Source organism: Biomphalaria glabrata, chromosome 12, assembly GCF_947242115.1.
Source record: "Biomphalaria glabrata chromosome 12, xgBioGlab47.1, whole genome shotgun sequence".
Classification (NCBI taxonomy): Eukaryota; Metazoa; Mollusca; class Gastropoda; family Planorbidae; genus Biomphalaria; species Biomphalaria glabrata.
In genome coordinates this window covers 2,957,750-2,985,254 of record NC_074722.1, presented here as the reverse complement: position 1 = coordinate 2,985,254, position 27,505 = coordinate 2,957,750, and the positions used below count along the sequence as shown (strand labels likewise).

The window sequence follows — 27,505 nt, the reverse complement described above, 5'->3', positions numbered from 1 at the left end:
AGAATGAATCGGCTCACCTTCTGGGATTGTTTCTCAAACTCTTTCATCAGTTGCCTGCACCTGAAACCAACACAAATGACTTGAGAAACATTCTACATTGTAAGTGGTACACAACACACTAACTAGTTTAGAAGTTTCACAGAATGTGTGGCTACAATTACAACATTGTTTCTCAGCAATTTCTCTTCTCAATTTTTTAAAAGCCCAAGATTTTCATTTTTATCCATTAATTATTATTTCAAGAGGCAAAATAAATTTATTGCAGACTTTGTCATTATGAATGAATCTAGTTATAATTCTAAGCTTACTGCCAATGGCATTAACAAGAGAGGAGGTAATGCTAATGAAGGGGAATGGAAAACTTCAACATGCATTGGAACTAAACCAAAAAAAAAAATTGTGTAGTTTAAATTAATTAATAAGTCAAATATGTCTAGTGTTTATTCTAAAATTCTTCAAACTCTGTCAAAAAAAAAAAAATGTAAGGGTATTTAGAAAAATTCATTCAGTTTTAAGATATCTATTTTAAACTAGCTTTCTGATATTAGAGATTAAAAAAAGATAAAAAATCTTTCTCTGAACTCCCTTTACAAGAAAAATATATTTTGTATTACTTCAAATAAGAAAGACGACCATGAGATTCCCATTGACCATGAGATTCCCATTGACTATGAGATTCCCATTGACCATGAGATTCCCATTGACCATGAGATTCCCATTGACCATGAGATTCCCATTGACCATGAGATTCACACTGACCATGAGATTCCCATTGACCATGAGATTCACAATGACCAAACTAGTTCCACAACTTCTACCTAGCGTCCACTTTCTAGTCAACACTTAGCGTACAACTAAGATTTGAATAAACACAAGTATAAAAAATTTGAATAAAAAAAAGCTATGGCTATAAAAGTGCAATCTAATTCTACATCTTTTCTAATTAGTGGTTTTAAAAAAATTCTGAGATAAAACTTGTACTTTATAAAATCACCAGTTATTTTTAAAGCCCACAAAGCAACAAAGTTTGTGTAACCTAATAGATATCAAAACACAAGACAAACAACAATACACTGGCCTACGTCTGTAAAATATAATCCAGTGAAAAAAACAAGAAAATTATAACACATGCAAGACATAAAAACATGTGCACCAATAAATATTTCTTGTCTAATGTTCCTTTTGTAAAGGTCTATAAAAATATTTTTTACACTGGTTGGTATAGCAACATCTAATTTACTTCAAAATGTAAATAAAGCCAGTTACTATCTACTCTCCAAAAGTGTAGCCATATAAGTTCAAAGATGTAGCCATATGACTTCAAAGATGTAGCCACATAAGTTAAAAGATGTAGTCGTATAAGTTAGAAGATGTAGGCATTAACAGAAGAAGACAGATCTATGTGTTATGCATTTTGTTCATGAACTGTAAATATTTCTGCTTTGGAAACTTTCAGATGATATCAGAACACAAGATGCAAAAAAATAAGGACTTTAAAATAATGAATTAACCTTTTTCTCATCTGTGTTCCTGTTTTAAAAGAATTTTTCTTTGTTGACTACAAACATTTGTTCAGTCTCGTATATGAATCCAATCATTAATCCAGTTGTGCACAAGAAAATGGTCACTCTGTATGGTTATAAGGCCATAACATCTTTTCCAATGGACAAACTTTGTTTTGAGTGTTTTGGTCAAGGAAACTTTCTCTTTGGGCACCTTCAGTAAAGTCCAGTAGGGCCTCGGCGCCATTATCCCCTTGGTGGTTAGAAAGGCTTTTATCCAACTACCAGGCCTGGACATGGGGCTCTTCACCCCTGTCCTGTCTGAGGGCTCTCAATGGTAGACGGTCATATCGGTTGACTGGGCCAGACCGGGCCGTGCCGTGTACACAGCGCTCTGTCCCCGTTCCTGGGTCCCACTCGCTTCAAGTGGCCGAGAACAGAGCTAACTGTGGGGTGCTTGTCTCATATTCCTATACTGTAACCGCCACTGTTCTGTGCAGGGACCTCCACTTTGGGCACCTGAACATTGCAAATGGGGGGGGGGAGTTCTCAACCTCTTAGGAGCAAATAAATGGCTTCCACTGTAAACTGATCTTCATATCCAGTTAAACCAAACAATCTTACCTAAATCATCTCAAACTACAAGGCTTTAGCATCATTATTAGAAAATCAAGTGTGACTCTCCAGTAATGCCAAAATCAGGAAAGTGTCTAAGAGAAACAAAAGTCATTGTATTTCCATTCAGTGTCTCCTGGGGGCATTTTTTTTCTTTTGATGTGGCAAACAAACAGCAGAACTTTCCTGTTGACAAGAGACTTCTTGGGTATGTTCAATGAAGCCTGTCAAGTTTATACCCACAACTTTGAACAAGATTTTAAAAAAAGGGACCATTGTTGTTTTGTACTTTTAGGGCATTTGTAACTGAGTTGATTTTCTGTGTGCGTCTAGCGTGTCAGAAGGTCATGTCCAGTGTGTGTTTCATGTCCAGTGTGTGTGTGTGTATAGCACTGCATCAGTGTTATGCAAGACGTGCTGGTTTCATTCAGTTTTTACTGTGGTCTAATTTTGTCGAATAAAGCCATGGTATTGGTAGACTAGTATTTGTTGTTTCATTACACTTGGTTAACAATATAATCTACATCTACTGGCCAGTCGGACTAGAAGATGTTATTGATACATATTTAAAGTAAAACGGTGTATTTGCATCTGTGTTAAGTTCAAATGTGGACATTTACATTTCACAAGTAAATTAATACACATATGCTGATTTTGACCAATCCAGATATCCTGATATTATATGCTCAATCAAGTACACAGATATGCTGATTCTGACCAATCCAAATATTATATGCTCAATCAACTACACAGATATGCTGATTCTGACCAATCCAAATATTATATGCTCAATCAACTACACATATATGCTGATTCTGACCAATCCAAATATTATATGCTCAATCAACTACACAGATATGCTGATTCTAGCTAATCTATTCTGATATATGTCAATCATCTAGTGATCTTTCTCTTAAGGAGCTAGAGATCTGTTAGGGGTCAATCACCTAGTAGACTGACTACTTGAGTGATCTTTTTCTTAAGGAGCAAGCGATTTGTTAGGAGTCTTGCCAACTACTTGTCCTCAACAATGTTTAGTACCAGCAGCAATACATGGTGAAGCATTACAAGCATACATTACCATGTCATTTAGAAGATTAGGTAGAAAGAAAAATAAATTTAAAGAAAAACAAAACAACTACCAGGCAGGACCACACTACACAAATATTATACAAGTGAAAAAAACAAAATAAAATACTGACCAACTACATTGAAAATAGCTTACCAAAAAACAAAGGGAAGTTAATCTGTATAGTCTAGGTCAGAGTTGCTCAGAGGTTGAGCAAAAGAAAAAGTTGGACAAGTTAAACTTCTGTTTATTAAATTAACTAACATAACTTCAAAACAAAGCTTATTAAATATACATCTATCATTAGTATCTTATCATTTATGTCCGTTGTTTTTTATTTTTTATTATGTCAAGTATTAAAAAAAAATTTCTGCAGACACATCAGAAAAAAAACAACTTTCTGCGATGAAAACTCAATGTCAAGGTTAGTAAGTTATACAGCTATTTATGTAGGTCAGTGAGCTGAAGTTCCAGAGTGAAGGTTGGAGAGATCTATTTAGAAGAATCACATTTCTGTAGAAAGTATTTCAGAAAGTTGTTTAGAATGTGGGATAGGATGGTGGCATAATCCAATCAATAGTTGAACTCATTAGAACAATAGCCTAACTATTGCCTAGTTCCTTCAATTGATACCATTGATTTATCTCAACTGACTAAATCAATGGCCTAACCATCAAGTTCCTCAATGTAGTCAAACAAATGTTCAAGAAATGTAAAGAAGTCCTCCAGAAAACTTACTTTTCTTCCACTTCTCCTTTCTCTTTCTGAAGTTCTTTCTTCTCTTTCTTCAACTAGAAAAACAGAGCAAATAATCAAAAATTGATCAAAAATGGAAATACTGTAGTTTCTTGAATCTAGGTCACACCCCAACCTGAGAACCTAATTAAAAAAATTTTTGTTTTGAAGGGTGAGGGAATGGGGGGAGGGGGTATTAAGAGAAAAAAAAATCTAGCTGTGAGTCTAAGCCCCAGTTATTTACATTGCATATAACGATACTTCTTTACCTTTCACACTACAGCTTTCTCTTCTCCTGCACCAATAGGACAACCTAACCAATAGCCACAAGAATATCTTACATTAAAGTGGAAGGCAAAACTTTACCTCACTGAAATACCTAAACCCATTTGCACTTTAGTTTCTTTTCTAATCACGGTGGCTGAGAGGTTAAGCGCTTGGTTTCGAACCTGGGGTCCTGGGTTCAAATCTCTGAAGGCTGGGATTTTGAATTTCAGGATTTTTAGGGCGCCTCTGAGTCCAACCAACTCTAATGGGTATCAGGCTTTTGGTTGTGGAAAGTAAAGGCATTTGGTTGTGCTGGACACCCTGCTCATTAACCATTGGCCAAAGAAACAGATGACCTTAACATCACAAGGTCTGAAAGGGGGAACGTTTTCTTTCTTTCTTTCCTAATAAAGACTGGACGAATGTTATTTATAAACATGTTTCATTTTTATTATGTCCCACCTGATCTGCTTTATGTTAACCATGTGTCATGCTTTGAAAACAGTATTAGATGAGACAAAGAAACACACAGCTAGCAGCTATGTCACGCTTATCAATTTATGAGTTTTTGATTTTAGGCCTCAAATGTAAGCTGGGTCCCAAATGTAAGCTGTGCCCTAATTTCAGTCCCTTCAAAAACAAAGGACAACTTAAATTTGAGAAAATGAGTTTTAAACCTGTTTTAATGTATGAGTTTTTATTTTAATCATTTCAATGTTTTAAAGATAGCTTTCCGATGTCATGCATTTAATTGAATACTAAGTTTTGAATATTTATTGTAATATTTGAACCTGGACTAAGAAATTGGGGTATTTGGAAGTTAACTAATGTGTTCAACTTCATAAAGTAGTGTTTTATCAACTCACTCACCAAGTCTCTCTCTTGTACAGCAAGTTTCACCTGGTCAAGCTCTGCTTGTATCTCCGCTATCTGGAAATCTTTAGCTTCAGACTCAGAACTTGCTTTTTGTAATGATATCTTCAGTGACTCTCTGAAGTTAATAAACAAATCAATTTCTAGTCAACACATTAATGTTTTTGACAACACTTAACCAATATATTCTCGAATAACCGATTGAAGCTGGTTGTTTTAATTAACATGTGGACACTTACAATTCTTGTGACAATAGTTCAGTCTCTGTCTGAGATTTCTGCATCAGCTCCTCAGCTTTCCTTGCAGACTCGTGTTTCAGTTTGTCCAGCTAATCAATGAATAAATAAACTATCGTCAGATACACATTTAAAACAAAAATTAAAGTTTAAAGTAAAGCTGTTTTTTTTACAGTTGACATCCAGCTAACATAAAGGTAACTCTCAACGCCATAATATGATAGCTTAAAATAAAGAGATATGACAACCCAAGGGAGCTCACCTCAGTCTTCAAGTCTTCCAGTTGTTTCCCTTTCTTCTGAACCTCTTCTTTGAGCTTGACTGCCTCTTGTGCGTGTGCATCTCTTTCCTGGATGACTTCCTGTTTCTGGGACTTGAGTTCATCCCTCGACTTCTCAGCCTGGAGGTGAGGCAACAAAACAAAGTCAAATCTTTTTTGGAAATCTTTTCCAATCTAACAGAAACAAAGTCAAATCTTTTTTGGAAATCTTTTCCAATCTAACAGAAACAAAGTCAAATCTTTTTTGGAAATCTTTTCAATCTAACAGAAACAAAGTCAAATCTTTTTTGGAAATCTTTTCAATCTAACAGAAACAAAGTCAAATCTTTTTTGGAAATCTTTTCAATCTAACAGAAACAAAGTCAAATCTTTCTGGAAATCTTTTCAATCAAACAGAAACAAAGTCAAATCTTTTTTGGAAATCTTTTCCAATCTAACAGAAACAAAGTCAAATCTTTTTTGGAAATCTTTCCAATCTAACAGAAACAAAGTGAAATCTTTTTTGGAAATCTTTTCCAATCTAACAGAAACAAAGTCAAATCTTTTTTGGAAATCTTTTCCAATCTAACGGAAACAAAGTGAAATCTTTTTTGGAAATCTTTTCCAATCTAACAGAAACAAAGTCAAATCTTTTTTGGAAATCTTTTCCAATCTAACAGAAACAAAGTCAAATCTTTTTTGGAAATCTTTTCAATCTAACAGAAACAAAGTCAAATCTTTTTTGGAAATCTTTTCAATCTAACAGAAACAAAGTCAAATCTTTCTGGAAATCTTTTCAATCAAACAGAAACAAAGTCAAATCTTTTTTGGAAATCTTTTCCAATCTAACAGAAACAAAGTCAAATCTTTTTTGGAAATCTTTCCAATCTAACAGAAACAAAGTGAAATCTTTTTTGGAAATCTTTTCCAATCTAACAGAAACAAAGTCAAATCTTTTTTGGAAATCTTTTCCAATCTAACGGAAACAAAGTGAAATCTTTTTTGGAAATCTTTTCCAATCTAACAGAAACAAAGTCAAATCTTTTTTGGAAATCTTTTCAATCTAACGGAAACAAAGTTGTGATAGACCAAACATAAGAGAGTAATCATCAATGTTGTCTCTTGTATGTTGCAAACAACAAATACTTCTAAGACTTGTCAGCATCTTACATCCCAAGTTAGATAGAACAATAAAGACACTGCTGACCAATCTATGCCTCCCTGAATAGCAGAATGTTTAAGCACACTGCTGACCAATCTATACCTCCCTGAATAGCAGAATGTTTTCTTTTTGGTTGGTTCAATTCTTTTTACTGGACTATTGGTTTTTATTATACTCTTAGTGGTTTGTTGATTCAACCTAAGAAGTAAATCTCTATGAATACATTTCAATCTAGGAAGCATAAATCTCTAAGGATACTTGTGTGACTACTTGAGGAACAGTGTTTTAACAAGGAATCAGCATTAATTTGAATTGAGCACTTGGAGCAGCTTTTCCCAAGTATCTGTCATTGTATGCTTGGGAGTTCTATAGTAATTGGTTGCAGCTTGCAAAAGAGACAGCTAGAGACAGTGAGATACAAATGTGAGACACAACAGATATTTACTGCTGGCAACAAGTTTAGAATGAAAAGAAACCACCCTGCTAACAACAAGATATGTAGATCACAGCTAGGACCTCGCAGTCATGTGAAATACTGATCTCCTTTTTAGACAGTCTATATTGTTAAATATCTGGTTAAAGCACTAAAATAAAAATTGTAAAAATTGGTTAACAATGTTTAAGAATTAAAGACTTTCTGCATGTTAATTAGTCAATAAGGAGACAATGAATGCTTGGACAAGAACAGTCTACTTTAGGGATATTATATAGGGTAGTATTGAACTCTTGACTGACCTCTAATTTAGCTTTAGTGATGTATTCCACTTCCAGCGTTAGTTTCTCCACCTTGTCCTCCAACTCTCGACTGGCCCCTTTGTTCTTCTCTCCAGCCTCCTGGATGTTGGCCAGCTCCACTTTGGCCTGAATCAATTCTACGTTCAATGCTTGTTTTTCAGCTTCCACTCTCTTCAAGTGTTTCTCTGCCTGCTGTTTCTCATACTGCACAAAAAGACGGGAGTTGATTTCAATTACATTTTATGTACGAAACTTCGCTGTACGCATCTTAACTGTCCCAGTGTGCAACTAACCTGCATTGCCTCCTTCTCGGCTGTGACCTTATCCAACAACTGCTTGTGTGCTGTTGTCTTGTCTTGCTGTTTGGTCAACTCTTCATTCAGTTGACTCACTTGCTGCTGTAGTGACTTGACCTCTGCCTCCTTGGCGGCAACCATTTCTTTTTTCTCTGATTCTAATGTCTCTAGCTGCTGTGATGTTTTAGATTTCAATTTGTCTAGTGTTGCATTCTGGGAAACAAATTAAAGATATAATTTCTGAAATGTGAATGAAATAAGAGAATAGTGCGTGTGACAAGAGAAATGAGTATATAATAAGAGAATTGTGCAAGTATTCATCTAATAGGATTAGGGTTAAAAAAGAAGTCAGTATAAATGAAAGCCTATATTATTTTCTTCTATTTTCATGAGATGTGATTGATCAGTAGTTGTGGGTGTGAGAGAAAGTATGAACCATCGATTAAAAAAAAAACACAGTACAGTTGACCAATACAAAGATTAAAGAAGGGGTATTCCTCAGACAATGTCGCCTGCGCTGGCTTGGACATGTTTGTTGGATGGAGGAAAATTGCATCCTGAAAGTCATTCTCTATGGACAACTCGCGACTGGCTAAAGAAAAACTGGTCTCCCCCATCTCCGTTACATGGATGTAATAAAACAGGACCTTACTTAAATAACATCAATACTGACCATTGGGAAGACATAGCTCTAGACCGCACTAGATGGAGAGAGACAGTGACCAAGAAAGCTATGGGAAGCAAAAAAACATGGACCTCAGCTCTGGAAGAAAAGCATGCCATGCGAAAATGGCCGGCTTCTCTACCACCAAAGCGAGGGCCACCTTAACCTGCAATATTTCTGGACAGGAGTGTCTCTCCAAAATGTTCGAGATGAACCTACGGCTGAAGGAGGCCAACAACAACAATTTCTACAGGATTCTCTTTTTCGCAGTTAAACAAGTTTTACAAATGAATGTCAGCTGTGCAGGGTATTAAAAGGTGCAGAGTATTACACATTTTATTTTACTCATATACATAGCATAAAGAAATTATGCTATGGGCATTTCTTTATACAACATACTACAGATACAAAACATACTACAGATATGACCGTAGGCTCGTATTTCACCCGCCTGTTGCACTCTATTTATCGCTAGTTCGAACAAAAACTGGAGCACGACTGCTTCTCGAGTACAGATGCAATCCTGAGGGACAGACGTTTGATGAGTAACAATTTTATGAACTTTAAGTTTACAGCAAGTCATGTTTGGCAAACGTGGGGTATACAAGTGTACTTTGTAATATGTGTGGGTTATACGTGTGTGCATGGAAATAAAGTATTGCCATTAAGTCATTGTGTTACCGTTTATCTCTGTGGTATATATAGTATATGGAGCTACTTTAATGAAAGCTTCTGTACATCTCAGGAGGACTGATCAAAGCCTGAATCAGGGCCCAGGTACTACTTACTAATTCTACGATTTGCTCCTGCTGTTGGGCAAGTTTGCCCTGATAGTTTTGAGCTGCCTCCTGAAGTTGCCTCTCCACCTCCCTCTGCAGCGCTGCGTAGCTCTCTTCTACTTTAGCTAGACTTTGAGAAGAGCTCAACAAGTCGTTTTGTAGATCCCCGATTTTTCTAGAGGAAACAAAGAAACAACAACATTCATTTAAGCTCGGCAGTATTATTTCTGTTGAGAATAGGACCACCTTCAGATATTCGTTTTTCTTGCAGCCAAGCCTTTAAATACTAATTACCTTTTATTTTATTATTTAAAGAATTGTTGGAATACAATATTTTGCAATAATTCATATCAAACATTCAAACTTTCTAAAACTTTATTTAGATGATTAAAAAAAATATTTATTTTTTTAAAATAAATTTTTTGAAAATAAAAAGCGGGAACAAATGTTAGATAAAAGTTTAAACTAAATGCCAATACTTTTAAGCTCATTTTAAGTCAAACACATGGAAGGTACTGTGTAATAAAAATACTTTTTAAAAACAAAATTGTAATGGGACTGTGGATAATTAGTCAAGGTCAAGTATTTTAGATCTTTAAAAAAGAAAGCAAAAAAAAAATTAAAATAAAAAAAATTTATTATAGAAAATACACATAAACCCTCGAGCCAAATCTATAGGTAAATTTTAACAGAAGTGAAAAGAAAAATTAAAAAAAAAAAATAATAAATTTTATCTTAAAAACAACGAAAGCAAGGACTATTCCATCTACTAGAAGCTTAGTTACATGAAAAGTTTAAACACAATTCTCTCTATTCCATGCTATCATTTCAAAGTTTTTAAACAGAAATCTTTCCATTTGTCAATTCAGTGTGCTAATATTTCTAGCAAATAACTCTGCTTAAGTTTGGGACAGCAAAAGCATACAGTCCCCTCGATTACATGTTACATGCTGAGATGCGCAAGCATTCACCAAACACACAATACTTACACAGCCAGTCAACATTTATATAGATGTAATTATGCTTGTATTTTTAGGCCAGTGTGTACATGTCTTGGTTAGTACCCTGTCTGGTTAGTACCATGCCATGACAACACAGAGAGCTGAGTTGCATTACAACAAACAGTTTATATGAACATGTGTATAGAATGAATGTCCGAAGAGGAAGAAAGCGATAAATTATAAAATTTTAGGAAATTATACAAAGTTGACTAAATGGATAATCTTATCAAAATACAAGAGATTATATGGCTTCCATGTTATGGACATTTTACAGCTATTGTATTATGACTGTCATTAGCAAAGTGTTATAGCTATTGCGTTTTGGCTGCCTTAATAGATGCCATGTTTAGTTATGGCTATAAAGCTATCAAGTGTGGCTTTCCAACAATAACTATACCTTTATGCAAATGCAATAAATTAGTTTTATGCTTAAATATAGTTAATAAGATATAATAGTCAAAAGCTTTGTCATATAAAGACAATCAGACTATAGTATTTGTGACAGTAGGTGCATGGAGAGATGATCGTGTGGACAGGTACAATGCCACTCTTAGTTTTAAATAAAGTGTCACACACAGAGATTTCTTCAAGATGCCAAATGAACAGCCCTAACAAACACTTCAACCACGAGGAATTTAGTAGGAAACATTTTCTTTCAAATGTAAATGCATGGTAAGCATCCTTCCATAAGACACACCTTTCAACTGACTTCAATGACAAATAACATAGTAGATAGTACACATAAATTTTTTATATATACCCTAATACCAGCTGTCTCCTTGCTATAAAATCATACACACACACCTTTCTCAAACTTATAATAAAATCTTAGCCAAATATATGCCCACAATAATATTTTTTCTATAAAAAGTGCCAGCTAATAAATTTCTAACATAGCCTATAGTAAGTGCCAGCTACTTTTTTTTTTAATATAGCCTACAGATTCTATAAAAAGTGCCAGCTAGCTGCTTTTCTAACAAAGCCTATAGATTCTATAAAAAGTGCCAGCTAATAGCTATTCTAACAAAGCCTATAGATTGTATAGAAAGTGCCAGCTAATTTCTCATTGGGGAAAAGGATCAAGCCTGACTAAATAATAGCTGCATGTATAGAGAGGGCTTCAGTCTTCAAGCAATAGATTACCCCAAAAGTACTTTGATCATAGAAGTGCTTTTTTTTAAATATTTATTTTCTTTTTTACCTGATAGAAAGAAAAATGTATAGTTCATTTTGTAAATTAAACAACAAAAATTGCATTAGAAAGATAAAGTGTTCAGACAATATATGTCATTGTATCATGAGGCTTGTACAGGTGACGGCGAAAAGATAACTGTGAGCCACTTGGGAAAGATCACTCTTGTTAAAGACATTAAAGTACAAAGAGTTATTTCAAAAGTAAAAGTACAAATCATACATAATGAAAACAAAATCATTGGAAGTTATAACAAATCATGAATTCCAGACAGACACATTGCATTAATGTCTTTCCAAGTTTTCATGTGTAAACTTCACGTGGCTGGAATGACAGAAAGCGATTTGGGAGGGATAAGTTGAGAAAAAAAAAAAAAGACAAGTTAGTTCCTGGCAACATTTTAAATTGCTTTTTCAGAAGGAACACAGACTATTTTATTAGCATAAGGAATGTTAATGCAGCATAAAATTTCTGACTAACCATTACCTCAAACCTGGAACCATTAACCATACAATAGGATGTTTTATTTGCAAGGGGGGGGACACTTATTGAACGTAATTAAAAAAAAATTGATGGAAAAAGGCAAACTAAAAATGTGTTATGCGTTATATTAAGAGCATATCTTTTATGAAAGTTACTGAAACGAACCAAAGAGGTCAACTTAGGGCTAGTAAGATATGTGTTAAAAATGGCATGCAAGTTTACAGCAATACAACAGTCTACAGCAGTTTACAATTATTGGTTAAAACACTACATAGGGTGCTTCTAGAGGCATATTGCAAAGGAGAGTATACAGTTAGTGTACCATCACGGAAAGTCTAAAGTTAAAGCTATGATCAAGAGTAGGATAAATTCCTTCCAATTAATGGCATTGATTAGCTATAAGGATAAATTCCTTCTAATTAATGGCATTGATTAGCTATAAGGATAAATTCCTTCCAATTAATGGCATCGATTAGCTATAAGGATAAATTCCTTCAAATTAACGGCACTGATTAGCTATAAAATGTCCAAAAAAAAGATGGACCTCTAATTCATATCTTTATAACTTCAGATCACTGTTAGTACACAAAGATAGCTTTGCTTTGCAGTCATAAAACTCAATCCAAGCGTGTCAAATGTACTGAAGATCTAGAAAAAAAAAGATTATATAAACCAACACTACAATAACATTAACTATACATTAGCAACTTGTTTCTCTCTTGATTTGACTTACTGTATTCAATCAGAATATTACATGAACTTGATATAGAAATAATTTTTTTATAGAAATAAAAATCTCATAAGAAAAGACAAATTAAAAAAAAAAAACTCAACCACTGAAAATATTGAAGAGGAAAAAGTTCTACAACTGCAAACCACCCAGAAAAAAATAAATAAAATAACACACAGGAGTTGAGAGATCATACGTCAGAAAAAAACGCAGAAAAGAAGCTTATTTTTCAAGTTGTTCTTTAATAAACATTATAACTTTAACAGTTGTATTTTATTTTATTTCATCAAACTGGATGACTTATGGCTGTCTATGCTTTAAGACTCTACAAAGTAGTTACAAGCAACATGCTAGGCATCAAAGGATGGACAGCCATTTATCATACCGCTAATTGAGTTAAAAGTTACTGAATATAGTAAAAAAAATGTCATTTATGATGTTCTGTATTGTATGATCTCTTGAGTGTCAGGACCTGGTCAGTACAGAGATCTGTGGACTGGATAGAAGGGGTGGGGGAGGGGTGGAGAGAGAGAGAGAGAGACGGAGGGAGGGTATTAGTGGGTCAACTAACCTATTCTTGTCCATCAGCTGATCACTGAGAGTAGCCAGCTGACTCGAGCTGTCCCCGGAATTTTTCATCAGTTCTGATAACTGCTCTTCCTGTTTAGCATCAAAATGTGGACAAGGATGACCAAAGTGTACAAAACAAATAAACAAACGACAACATGGCAGATGATGATGACAAGGACAAAGAACATTGTAAAAGTAGGAAGGCTATGTTATAGGATTGCTTTGAGACTAGTCCCAAGTGATGCCTGACTCAGAACCAAATCTTTATGATGAAGTTTGCCAATGGTGATGACATAAACTTAACTACCAGCTACTATACAAAATAGAACAAAAAATCACCTAGCAAGTAACAGTTAAAAGTAATCAATCCAATTAATTTATTTGCTCGTAATGTCATTCAGCCATGTAACATTTTGATTTATCAGCTTTTTATGTAATTAATCTTTTAGCTTTGTCTGCATCAAATGTGGAAAAAAATGCAGGTCGCAACTGGGTTTTTGTAGTCATGGGAATCAATGCTCTCGTCCTTAATCTTCAGAGTTGCCATTATTTAATTGATTTGCAACTATTTCTATAATTAGTTCTCTGGCTATGCAAATAGTTTATTATCTATACTAGGTGGTTGATTTATTTGCTATTTAAGTTATTAATTTATTAAGCTATGGAACTGATTTATTAAATATTACAGTTGATTTATTTGCTATTTAAGTTATTAATTTATTAAGCTATGGAACTGATTTATTAAATATTACAGTTGATTTATTGGTTATGTAAAGGATGTATTATCTATCAATGTAATTTATTTATTTATTAAGTAATTTTTTTTCTTGGCTATTTATGTAAATGATTTATTTTCATTTATCTTATTAATTTAGCCATGTTCTAGATTCATTAGAAATCTATATAATTGCTTAATCGTCTATGTAATTGCTTAATCGTCTATGTAATTGCTTAATTGTCTATGTAATTGCTTAATTGTCTATGTAATTGCTTAATTGTCTATGTAATTGGCTTTTAAGCTATCTAATTGATTTATAAGAAAATTATAGGATTATTATAGAAAATGAAATAATTAACTCTATAAAATTATAACTATATATATAAAAAATAATCTCTTGATAACACTTAGGAATTTTTAAAAAAAGCCAATATTCTTATTTCTTTAATTTTTCACTTTCCAGAAATACTGGCCAGGTGTCACAGAGGTGGGAGGATGAAAAAGTCATAGAGATATAAATACAAAGAGTCAAAATGGAGACAAGTCAAAGTGGTTGGACTCATTTTCGCTGTTTGTTCCAGATTTTCTCTTTTAAAAAAAAGGCCTGAGGGAATTTTCAATCAACACAGACATTGATCTCAAACAAAATGGATGCTTCACTAGGATCAAGAGGAAGGAAAACAATTATTGACCTCTTGATTAATCTGTTTTCATTACTATCTCTTTTATTTTTTGTTGTTGTTAAATCTTCACTAATTCCAACAAGTTTAACATTGTCATTGCATGTGATTACTGTTATATTTTAAAATGAGACTACTTGATAGAAGATAGAATATTATTATTTTTATCCCTGGCTTAAAATCCAAAATAATAACTCTTTCAATGCAAGTATTTCCCTAGCAGTTGCAATCTCATTGGCTCATTCTGATGTGTGTGTGTGTGTTGTATTAATGATACTGGTCTTTGGACAATTTTACATGAACGGTCAAGACTAGACAAAATCAAACATTATGCCATGTGAAGCAGTTTGTGAGATGGTCAGTGAGATGCAAGTTCTCAAGAAGCAGAAGTTACATTAATGGGAAGAGTGACTACATGACATGAATGTAAATGGGAGATAATTTAGAATGGTCACAAAATATTAGTCAGGGGGCAATCCAGGAACCAGATTCTTTCTAACTTCCCCCCCCCCTTTCCCGGTCAAAACACATCTATGACTATTAAGTGGTGAACCTACCAATAAAAAATCTGTGGTCAATTATTAACCAACATCTCACTATAATGTCAAGATTTCGAAAGAGAAAAAAACATTTCCTTTTTTTTTTTTTTTTTTTTTAATATTTTTAAAAATAGTTTATGTGAATTTTAAAAACATTTTTTAACTTTCAAAAAGTTTTTTTCTTCATTTTTTTTATAATTTAGACATGGCTTAAATTCTGCCCTATGCTAGGTGTATATACACTATTTTAAAAACATTTATGACATTTCACTTTAGTTTACTATTAACATAATTGGAATGCTATATTAAAATCAGACAATAATTGATCACTCTTTCAGTTCTAATAGTTTAATAAGGAAGAATTAGTTTTCATTTTCTGAAACATAAATTATTTTATTAAATAAAAAATGCTTTTCTTAATTTTTCATCCTAGATATGACTTAAAGCTACAGAAAAATAATATGTAATCAATATGTTGACACATTTCCCATTACATTTAATCATAAGACCATGGACTGATTAGTTCTCTGGATGTACCCAATCTAACGTCTGCTGCAGGAAAGGGAGATCACTGAAGCAACAACTGACTAAAGCTATGCAGAGCCATATAAGCCTAGAACAGTTAATACTGATTGATGACGATGCAATGATGCATGAAAAACAAACTTGTACGATTAAAAAAAAATGAAATTTTCATTATAAATGTATTAAACACAATAAAACATAAATAAAAATAAAACAAAAAATGAAAATATTTAATAAAAAAAGAAAATTTTAAGGCCAATGCTCTATGTTTTCATGTAACTGACTAAATATAAATAAATAATAATCCAAGCAATGAAAAAATATAACTTTTTTGTGGTTTATGATTTAAATAAAAATGGTTCATGATATTAATCATGACACAGTCGAGAAAGGCTTATCATGATAAATGCCCCATGGTATTGAAAAGAATGACAGCAAGAGTTATTATATTATTATCATGACATGATAGAGACTTAAGATCAAAGGTGAAAGTTCATAAGGTTCAGGTTTCGATAGGTTCTTCATGACCATGACATAAAAACATAAAGATTGAAGTCACACAACAGCTAGCACTTGTACTTGGATCATCTGTGTTGCCATGACGACACTTAAAAGGGAGACAGTTGTGCTGACAACTACAAAATGTTAAAATAAAGAAGAAAAAAAATCTTGTGCTACAGATGAACACAGATTGAATACAATTGTACTCCAGATCAATGCTCTACTGAAACACACTGGGATAGAAATAAAAATAACTGAAAATATTAGTCCTGGTCACATTGAATAGCACTGCAAGTGACCTAACCTTGAACCTTTGCTAGTGACCTAACCTTGAACCTTATTTACTATAAAAAAAAATAATAAAAAAAAAAAAAACATCACTATATTGGTGCCAGGAAACTGAAAAAAATTACTTCACATTCACAGCATAAGTGAGTGCAAGTCTGGCAGCCATTGTATTTGAAAGATATAATTTAACACTTCAATTAGATTTCCAATCATGTTTTGCATTTTCTGCCATGAACACACCCATAAGGGAAATCTATAATGGTATTTTACTAGTTCAAGGATCACTACAATTTGATAAAAACTGCACAATACCACTATGACAAAAGTACTAATTTGCTAACAATGCAATACACTAATCCCCCTAAAAATTGCAGTGTAAAGCTTCAAGAGCATTGATCTGAATGTTCAAAACTCTAAATCTCTAACTTGTGTTTGGTTTAGAGAGTCTCTGAATGTTCAAAACTCTAAATCCCTAACTTGTGTTTGGTTTAGAGAGTCTCTGAATGTTCAAAACTCGAAATCTCTAACCTGTGTTTGGTTTAGAGTGTCTCTGAATGTTCAAAACTCTAAATCCCTAACTTGTGTTTGGTTTAGAGAGTCTCTGAATGTTCAAAACTCTAAATCCCTAACTTGTGTTTGGTTTAGAGAGTCTCTGAATGTTCAAAACTCTAAATCTCTAGCTTGTGTTTGGTTTAGAGAGTCTCTGAATGTTCAAAACTCTAAATCCCTAACTTGTGTTTGGTTTAGAGAGTCTCTGAATGTTCAAAACTCTAAATCTCTAGCTTGTGTTTGGTTTAGAGAGTCTCTACCAAACAGTGAGTTGAGAGAAACATATAAAAACATTCAACATGAAGAAATAAAAAAACAAAAAACACATTGCTCTTCTGTTACTGACTGACTAGATGCAACTAAAATATTCCATTACATTTTTACCAAAAAAAAATAATTTTTTTTCTTCTCATTTTTACTAATTTTATTTTGATTTTATGACCTTAAATATTTTGATCACCCTCCTATCCCACAATTCAACTCTTATGTAATTTTTACTGCTTTCATTTTCTATTCTATGTATGCCAGTGTTGGCAAGCTAACAAAGAAAACTACATACACAAGAATTGAAACAGATTAAACATTAGATTGTCAGAAAAAAAAATTGAAAAATAGAAAATTCAAAGCTAGTATTAATCTATCTACATAATGTAATATTTGAAACAGTAGGGCCAGGGTTTGAGAATATTTCTGGTTTGTTTTAGTAGAAAAAAATCTTGAGTTTTATTTTTTAAAGCTCTCTAAAACTAGATTGCGTTAGAAGTATGGGTTAAAAAAAAAAAAGAAATCCTACCAGTTTGGCCTGATCATTTGTGAGCTCTTCTGTTCTGGCCTGACTTGCTGTCAATTGTCTTTGTAGGTCTGGCCGAGGTGCAAGATAACAAACAAATAGTCAAGTTTCAAAGAAACAAATAAGATGGACAAATAAGACAAGCTAAAAAAATTAGACAGACAATGAGGACAGAGCAACTCAATGTGAGGCATTAGGCTATAAATTATTCCATTCTTGCTTAACACGGGGCCTCTGATAAACCAAAACCAGTTGAATAAGAAAGTAGGACCAGCCTGTTGGATAAGAAAGAAAGACCAGCCTGTTGGATAAGAAAGAAAGACCAGCCTGTTGGATAAGAAAGAAAGACCAGCCAGTTGGAAAAGAAAGAAAGACCAGCCTGTTGAATAAGAAAGAAAGACCAACCAGTTGGATAAGAAAGAAAGACCAGCCAGTTGGATAAGAAAGAAAGACCAGCCAGTTGGATAAGAAAGAAAGACCAGCCTGTTTGGTAAGAAAGAAAGACCAGCCTGTTTGATAAGAAAGAAAGACCAGCCAGTTGGATAAGAAAGAAAGACCACCCTGTTTGATAAGAAAGAAAGACCAGCCAGTTGGATAAGAAAGAAAGACCAGCCTGTTTGATAAGAAAGAAAGACCAGCCAGTTGGATAAGAAAGAAAGACCAGCCTGTTTGATAAGAAAGAAAGACCAGCCTGTTTGATAAGAAAGAAAGACCAGCCAGTTAAGTAAGAAAGAAAGACCAGCCAGTTGGATAAGAAAGAAAGACCAGCCAGTTGGATAAGAAAGAAGGACCAGCCAGTTGGATAAGAAAGAAAGACCAGCCAGTTGGATAAGAAAGAAGGACCAGCCAGTTGGATAAGAAAGAAAGACCAGCCAGTTGGATAAGAAAGAAGGACCAGCCAGTTAAATAAGAAAGAAACACCAGCCAGTTGTATAATAGAATGAAAGACCGCCAGTTGGACAAAGAAAGAAGGACCAAATCTAAACATACAAATAAAAACCAATGTCTAAAAACAATAAGTGATTCAAAAACTTAGTATAATCTATGAGGTGGGGTGTGCTATGCAAATGCTTAAGATCATTTATTTAATTTCAGTTTTGTTTCCTCTAGTGTCCAATGCTCAATGCAGAATGCTCAGCCGGGCTGTGTGGGCACCATGGCTAATGCCCAGGCATTCATCTCATTTTCAGGAGATTAAAGCTGTTTTACGACTCAAGGAGGCCATACATAAATATATTCTACGTTTTTTTAGCCACGCTTCATTTCTAGCGAATAAAAATTGTTATTGAGGTGAGAATCAATCTTTTTTTTTTTGTTCCATTGACCTAGTTCATCCTTGCTGTGTTGCATCTCGTAATCGAGTAAGTGTGTTATATTGGTGTTATATGGGACAATGTTCAATTCAAAACAGGTGCAAGTGATGAAAAGAGACATACAAAAAGAAAGTCCACAAAACAGAATATAAAACATTGGTTGAAATCAGAAAACGTTTCTGTGCTGTTTATAGCAAGACAAGAGAGCAGAAGATACAGAATATTGATTACAAAGAAAGTGTAAGATAAATTAATGCACACACAAAACTAAGCAGGGGTAGATAACCCTAGAAATTCCATTTACCTGCTGAATTAGAATTGGCATTGGTCAACTCGTCCATAACACGCTTATGTTCATCATCTCGAACTTTCAATTTGTTTGTTAGCTCTGCAGAACAAAAAGGCCAAATTCCAACTATTAAAAAATACTGTAGTTATATAAGACCAGTTCTCCCTTTCAGAACTTACGATCTATAGGGCAGATGATGTAAAGGCCCATGGTTTACGAGGGTGTCATGTGGCTAGCACAACGACCAACTACCTTTACTTTTCCCCAACTAATGTCAGGTACCCATTAGAGCTGGTTGGAATCAGGGGCGCCCTAAAGATCCCGAATCTAAAAATTCAAGTCCTAGATTCAAACCTAGGACCCCAGATCAGAAGTTAAGCCCTTTACCACTCAGCCACTGTGCCTCCATATGAAACCAGAGCGGAGATAATTTTTCTTTAGATTTAAATCCACTTAAAAAATATATACTTCTGAAACATTTATTTCGTGGCACATATTCTAATGCTGTTTTTCCTTTCTTTAATGCATAAAACACTTTCTATAAAATGATAAACCTGTTTCTATCATTAAACAATTACCCACAAACGTTGAGAAAATGGTCATATTACAAAGTTCTAATACCTCCCTTTGCCCCCAGAGCACTTCATGTTCTCAAACTGAGCAAAAACATTGGACTAAATGAAAAAGCAAAAACACTGGACTAAGGCAAAACATTCAATTCAAACTAATTCTACCTTGAATATACTCCTCCTGCTTCTTTCTCTTTTCATTACTGGCATGCAGCTCTTCTTTCTGAAAACAGAAAGAGTACACTAGAGTTCATAAGACAGAAGAAGGTTGCACTGAATAAACATCATTTTTCCAATAAACAGCTAGTCATTTTTTTTAAATGTTTGTTTTTACCAAAGGTGTATAAGAACTAGCAGCAATTTTAAAATATACTTGAAAACAATATCACATGAGTATAAAGGACCACAATTGATTGCAATCAGAAAATTATGCAAATTTCATTCACCATAAATTTGTTCAATATTAGACTTTTTTTTTTGAGTCCATAAAAAATAGAAAATCAGTGTACCGAATAATCTTTAAAAATTCATTTTATTCTTTAGTTGAAGCTTTTAAAAACATAAATTAATATTAATATATTCATCTACTTGAACATTCACTTGAACAGAAGTTATTTATTTATGGAAGGAATTACTCTAATTAAATTAACCAATCAAACAAAAGAAAGCAGTGAAGCTTGCTTCTCAGACTGTTTGCTAAATAAAAAGAAAAAAAAATTAAAGATATGGATAATGTGATGGTCAAAGAGCATAGGTCAGAAGAATAAATTATTCCCCCAGAATTGAAATAGCAGGAAGGGAAAGACCACACATTCCCAAATTAAACTAAATAATTATTTGGCATTGAAATTAAAATTTAAAAAAATTATTTTAAAAAAAAAGCAATGAAACAAAAAATGTCTGAGACCAAGAATATAAATAATAAATCAATCCTATGTATACATATTGATTAAAGTGTAGGTCAAGAAATCAATAGCGTCCATGCATTCAAATAATAGTAAATAACCAATGCAGCATTAGTAGGATTGGATTAAAAAGCTTTCTGAAACGCTTCAAACTTAAAGTTGTCGATTGTTAGAGCTAATTTTTTTTTCGTAAACTATCTAGCACTGGTCTAATGTATTCCGACAATAGTTTCGGTTCTATTATGTACAAGCAGAAAATTGTTTCAGTCTTTTAAAAACTTTTTCTTGTTTTAATGTAAATCTCTTTCTTGTTACAAATTTGCTAAATGCGTTCATTTTGGGCTGTTTACTTCAACTCCTTAATTTGAAGCCATTTTTTTTTAATCACATTTCAAAAATGAAGTGGCCAAAACTGATTTCCCCAATCCTGTTGAAGCAAAGTTTAGCAGACTACGGAGCCTCATTCTTTAATTAGCCAATAAAAAGGAAGTCAAGTATTGATTATGTGACTCTGTGGATCTAAAATGCTAAAAATCTAATGTGAATTTTATAAGGGATAAGTTAATTTCTACACAAAAAACTCATATTAAATTTTAATTAAAGAAAGTTTTAATTTTAAGACTAAACAGAATAGAGAGCCTCATTCTATTTGATTTGACCACTCAGTTTCATTTTTCTAATGCAATAAGTGTTGCAAGTTAGGGCACCAAAAGTCGGCAGTTGGGTTTTTCTAATGTTTTAGGGCCTCAGTCTAGGTCTAAGGAAAAGTTCTTTCAAATTTTATAAAACATGATGGTTTATTCTATTTAAAAAGAGTTGATTTAGATAATTCATGACCTAGATCTAGTTCAACATCTGATTCCAACAAAAGATACAAACTTATTTTTAAATTTAGGGTCCCCAAGAATGTGTTTCTTGCATATCTCCTGACACTTGCAATGATCTAAGTTCCCTCAAGATTGGCCAGACAGTGTTACTTCTAGACATAACATACAGACATATTTTTCCCTTGATGATAATTAATACTTTTTAGTAAAAGATCAATTCAATTATCTGAAAAGTTCATCTTTGAAGGAAAAAAAGTTTGAAACAATAATAATGCCCATGCTTTCAACTCCCAAGATTAAGGATGAGTGCAGTGCTGGACAGTATCCCACATGACTACGCCAGCCCAACAACTAACATTTACATTGAGTAATAAGAAAACCACAATTCTAACTATGGACAGAAAGATAGTTTAGGAAGTTGGGTCTTATTTTGTACATCGATCTTTAAATACTTGAGGATATAGGTACATACAGCAGAATATTCTCAGGGGACTTAACTAAAAAGAATCAGGCCCAAAAATGTTTAGGTCAGTGCATGTAAAATGCAAGGACTTAAGTTTTGTTAGTGCCACTGAAGTCTGTGAGAAGCCAATGTGTGCATGCAGAGAATCTATTGGTTGGGATATAACATATGTAAGTGACCAGTCAGGTATCATGCAAACTGGTATAACCAAGCATAGAGAACTCCAGGTCAAGTCATGCACACCTGCAGGTCAAATGCATAGAGAATAGCTGGTCAAGCCATGCACTCCTGCAGGCCAAAGCAGGTCAAATCATGTACACCTGCAGGTCAAGTCATACACAGAGAAACGCTGGTCGTCATGCAGGGCAGGTCATGCACACCTGCAGGTCAAGTTATGCATAAACAAATGCTGGTCAGGTCATGCACACCTGCAGGTCAAGTCATGCATAGAGAAATGCTGATCAAATTATGCACACCTGAAGGTCTAGTCATGCATAGAAAAATGCTGTTTAAGTCATGCACACCTGCAGGTCAAGTCATGCATAGAGAAATGCTGGTCAAGCCATGCACACCTGCAGGTCAAGCCATGCACACCTGCAGGTCAAGCCATGCACACCCGCAAAGGTCAAGTCAACTGGTTAAGCCTTAATTCACACTTGCAGGTCAAGTCAAGCACACTAACTGGTTAAGCCATACACAATCGAGTTAAGCACATAGTATATAATATTGTATAAGTTATATCTCAAATCACTGACAAGCACAAAACAAAATGGAAAGGCAGGAGGGGGGGGGGGGTGAGTTGAAACTTATTTGCCATAGTTACTTCATTGAAGAAAAAAAAACACCTTACAAGCTTTCACTGAATCAATTTACTCCATAATAACACAATCTTTTTAACTGTCATTTATTTCATTACTTTCCAATCATTGACTTTGGTTCTCAACAAAAACAAAAAAAGGGGTCAAACAAACAGCTGTATTCATTCTGATGGTTCAAATGGTGTCTATTTTTATTCAATGTAATCATATCTACTTGCTTTTATAAATGGGTCAGATCTTTTCAAATAATACTCAGCTAAATGGTTGGGCCATTATTAGATTCTCATTGCAAAAAAAATAGTAATTAAAAAATTGAACCAAATATTCATTTAAAGTAAATGCTGTATACTTGAGAAATAAAACTTGTACTTAGTCTAACCATCACAGCCACCCTCACAGTTAAGCAGGAATATAGAAAACATGTCTGACCTTTTTAAGCAGTAATATATATATAAATATTTATATTGAAATGGTTGGTTAGGGGACACAACCAAAAAAAAGAATATATAAAACAAAAAATAATGTGTGGTCTCCCCTTACCTTCTTAAACCAAACTATTTTCCCCAGTTTCTTTCATCTCTCACTCCTAAGAGAGAAAGAAAGACGAGAAAGGAGGAAGGGAGGGAGGCTCCAGGGGCCTGGAGGAGGCGGGGAATGTTGCGGAAGGTGTTCATTAGGTCACACCAGCTAGTATACGCTGGAGGTCGTACAAAGCATGGATCTGTTTTAGGTAGATCAAGTCAGTTCCAAATAGGCAATCAAAGCCAAGAGCAGAGGTCAAAGTTGGGATTCCGTTCACGTGGTTAGGTGCAAGGGGGGGGGGGGGCGGGGGGTGAGAGGTTGGAGAAAGACAAAATTACATCAGCATGGTGCAATGGACAGCATGTTAAGAATTTCAAACAGTGATGAGTATCAACTGGTTCTTTCAGTGCTTCTCAAACTTGGTGGCATTCAGTCATTGTACTGACATTAACCCCTATCTAAGATCATAGATTGTAACAGTGGCCAGGCACTGAGATTATCAATATTTGTTTCCAAAATTTCAAATAAATAATTTCCCAGGATTCAACTATGACCTCCCACAATTCCTTTAATAACTATGGCTTCCCATGATTCCTTCAACTATAACTTCCCACAATTCCTTTAATAACTATAGCTTCCCATGATACCTTTAACTATAACTTCCCACAATTCCTTTAATAACTATGGCTTCCCAAGATTCTTTTAATTCTTACTTGGCACATTAGGTTTGAGAAGCACTGAAAAATGAGGTCAATGCAAAATGAAGCAGAAAATAAATGCCAAAACAAACAAACAAAATAACTCTCTAATTTTAAACCCTTTCAAATTGAAGCCTGTTCAGAAATAAGTTTGTTTTGTTCCAGACGTAGGTCTAGCAGCATGCAAGAGAAGCAACTATGCCAGGCTTGGATATAAATTTCATTACAAGCTGGGCTAATTTGAGAAGGCTTAAAACAAACATGATGAAAAAATGAAATTTAAAATAAAAATAAAAATCAATATTTGTATATATTTCAATGAACATCTCATTGATACATATTGCTAGAATCATTAATACTGTCTGTGCTAAAAACAAAAATGACAATGAAATTTTCAGCATCCAATTTAGATGATGGAGTTGATATATTGACCAAAGTCATTACAATGAGATTTTCAGCATCCAATTTAGATGATGGAGTTGATATATTGACCAAAGTCATTGCAATGAGATTTTCAGCATCCAATTTAGATGATGGAGTTGATATATTGACCAAAGTCATTGCAATGAGATTTTCAGCATCCAATTTAGATGATGGAGTTGATATATTGACCAAAGTCATTGCAATGAAATTTTCAGCATCCAATTTAGATGATGGAGTTGATATATTGACCAAAGTCATTGCAATGAGATTTTCAGCATCCAATTTAGATGATGGAGTTGATATATTGACCAAAGTCATTGCAATGAAATTTTCAGCATCCAATTTAGATGATGGAGTTGATATATTGACCAAAGTCATTGCAATGAAATCAATTCTACAAGATGGAGCTGATACACTGATCAAGTTGTTAAATTGTATGTTAGGCATGCAAGGAAACCCAGAAGGGAGACAAGTCATGAGACATCATGCTCATACAAACATCTGCAACTGCCAAGAGTTGTCTTACTTGAAGTTGGTAAAAGTTATGCTACATGAGACAAGAAAACAATAGTCAGACAAGTTCAGTTAAGTTAAACAATTTAGTTAAGTTAGCCAAAGACACATAAGCCTGAAAATTACACAAATCTAACATAAGCCTGAAAACTACACAAATCTAACATAAGCCTGAAAACTACACAAATCTAACATAAGCCTGAAAACTACACAAATCTAACCAAAACCTGCAAACTACACAATTGGAACATAAGCCTGAAAACTACATAAGTCTAACCAAAACCTGAAAACTACACACATGAAACCTAATTCTGTCTAAACCCCAAGATGATAAAAAAGAAAATGTATTACAAATATCACAGAATACTGACTAGAATGTAAAATCATTATACTATCAAAGACTATCACAGAATACTGATAAGAATGTTTAATCAATATACTATCACAGAATTCTGATAAGTTAGTACAATCAATATACTTACACAGAATACTGACAAGAATGTATTACTATCAAAGATAACTGACAAAAATGTTCAATCAATATACTATCACAGAATACTGACAAGAATTTTCAATCAATATACTATCAAAGAATACTGATAAGAATGTTCAATCAATATACTATCAAAGAATACTGACAAGAATGTTGAATTAATATACTATCAGAGAATACTGATAAGAATGTTCAATCAATATACCATCACAGAAAACTAACAAGAATGTTGAATTGATATACTATCACAGAATACTGACAAGAATGTTCAATTAATATACTATAAGAGGAGGAAAGAGTGAAGAAAATAAAACATGTTCCATTCCTAGTTTGCATTGTATTTCCCAACAAGTAAAATGTAAATTATATTAAGAGGTTCTCTAGAAAATCTAAACGAAATAAAATAATATTGATCTTATACGAATGGAATGACATTTAAAAAGGTAAAAAAAGGTGACAGAGAAATGTATATGCACTTGATTGTCAGTCAGATTTAATGTTAACTTCTCTGCCAGTCATTCTTGCTTTGGGGTCAGAGTTCACAAGTGTTGGCATTTTAACTGCAGTATTTGAAAGTTGATAAGCCTTACGTCAGTTAAACATAACAGACAGTGTGTTAGGCACATCAGTGGTTGAGCCATCCAACACAATATCTTTAGACTACCACCATGAATGACTAAGTGATCAAAGTGGTACATACAGTAAACAGAGTAACATAGCTCAGTAACACAACAGTAAATCCCTTGTATTGATGGTGTCTTAGCTTTTTAAAAGCTACACAACATAAACGTCTGATTTATAGAGTCACTGAGGTTTCTTCAAATCTGAATAACTACACTGGTCAGAAAGCTGTCACTTTTCTGTCTAATGAGCCATGATGCAGTCACTAGTCTGTCCAATGAGCCATGATGCAGTCACTAGTCTGTCCAATGAGCCATGATGCAGTCACTAGTCTGTCCAATGAGCCATGATGCAGTCACTAGTCTGTCCAATGAGCCATGATGCAGTCACTAGTCTGTCCAATGAGCCATGATGCAGTCACTAGTAAATGAGCCATGATGCAGTCACTAGTCTGTCCAATGAGCCATGATGCAGTCACTAGTCTGTCCAATGAGCCATGATGCAGTCACTAGTCTGTCCAATGAGCTATGATGCAGTCACTAGTCTGTCCAATGAGCCATGATGCAGTCACTAGTCTGTCCAATGAGCCATGATGCAGTCACTAGTCTGTCCAATGAGCCATGATGCAGTCACTAGTAAATGAGCCATGATGCAGTCACTAGTATGTTGAATGAGCCATGATGCAGACAAGAAAAACAAAATGGAGGTCACAATAGATGCTTTAAATAACAACAAAAACTATTTCATCTATCAGTGCTGCGCTAAAACATCAAGGGACACAACCCTGAACTTAAATATACACCCACCAAAAGCTTTAGATAGCTGATTGAAAAAAAAATAGACAATCATATGTGACTATCTTGAATGACTATTAAGACACTGATCTAACCAGTGGGATACAACACAACAGTAAGAAACAAGAGATCGTCTAGACTATACAACGACTTACCACTTCATTCACTTGCTGTGACATGGAGGTCAGTTCACGTCTTTGTAATGCCAGCTGATCCTCAAGTTCCTTAACTCTGTTATTCTTCTCTGCCAGTTCAATGCTGACTTGGCTGGTCTGGAAAACATGGACTTTAAGATTCAGTAAATATTGCTATTTAAGAACTATAGAGATCTATAGAGATCTATCATGTAAAGGTCATCTGTTTCTCTGGCCAATGGTTAACGAACAGGGTGTCATGTGGCCAGCACAACGACCAACCGCCTTTACTTTCCCCAAGTAAAGTTAGGTACCCATTAGAGTTGGGTGGACTCAGTGGCACACTAGAAATCCCTCTTAAAATC

At 34.1% G+C, this 27,505-nt stretch overlaps 1 protein-coding gene across 11 annotated transcripts in view; it reads right to left on the bottom strand.

The window, feature by feature from the left end:
* Nucleotides 1–27,505, bottom strand: part of LOC106077564 (CAP-Gly domain-containing linker protein 1-like) — an 81,100-nt gene that overhangs the window by 11,384 nt on the left and 42,211 nt on the right. For 9 of the 11 annotated variants that reach the window (XM_056006591.1, XM_056006599.1, XM_056006597.1 and 6 more), the window contains 14 exons: nucleotides 27,162–27,278; nucleotides 25,112–25,132; nucleotides 20,095–20,152; nucleotides 19,376–19,459; nucleotides 17,762–17,829; nucleotides 13,170–13,258; nucleotides 9,202–9,367; nucleotides 7,747–7,962; nucleotides 7,454–7,657; nucleotides 5,560–5,697; nucleotides 5,301–5,389; nucleotides 5,059–5,179; nucleotides 3,925–3,977; nucleotides 18–60 (listed from right to left, as the gene is read on the bottom strand). In XM_056006591.1, the coding sequence (XP_055862566.1) occupies nucleotides 18–60; nucleotides 3,925–3,977; nucleotides 5,059–5,179; nucleotides 5,301–5,389; nucleotides 5,560–5,697; nucleotides 7,454–7,657; nucleotides 7,747–7,962; nucleotides 9,202–9,367; nucleotides 13,170–13,258; nucleotides 17,762–17,829; nucleotides 19,376–19,459; nucleotides 20,095–20,152; nucleotides 25,112–25,132; nucleotides 27,162–27,278 (1,467 nt within the window). The remainder of the gene's footprint in view (nucleotides 1–17; nucleotides 61–3,924; nucleotides 3,978–5,058; nucleotides 5,180–5,300; nucleotides 5,390–5,559; nucleotides 5,698–7,453; nucleotides 7,658–7,746; nucleotides 7,963–9,201; nucleotides 9,368–13,169; nucleotides 13,259–17,761; nucleotides 17,830–19,375; nucleotides 19,460–20,094; nucleotides 20,153–25,111; nucleotides 25,133–27,161; nucleotides 27,279–27,505) is intronic. The other 2 variants (XM_056006595.1, XM_056006596.1) reach the window with 2 other exon arrangements.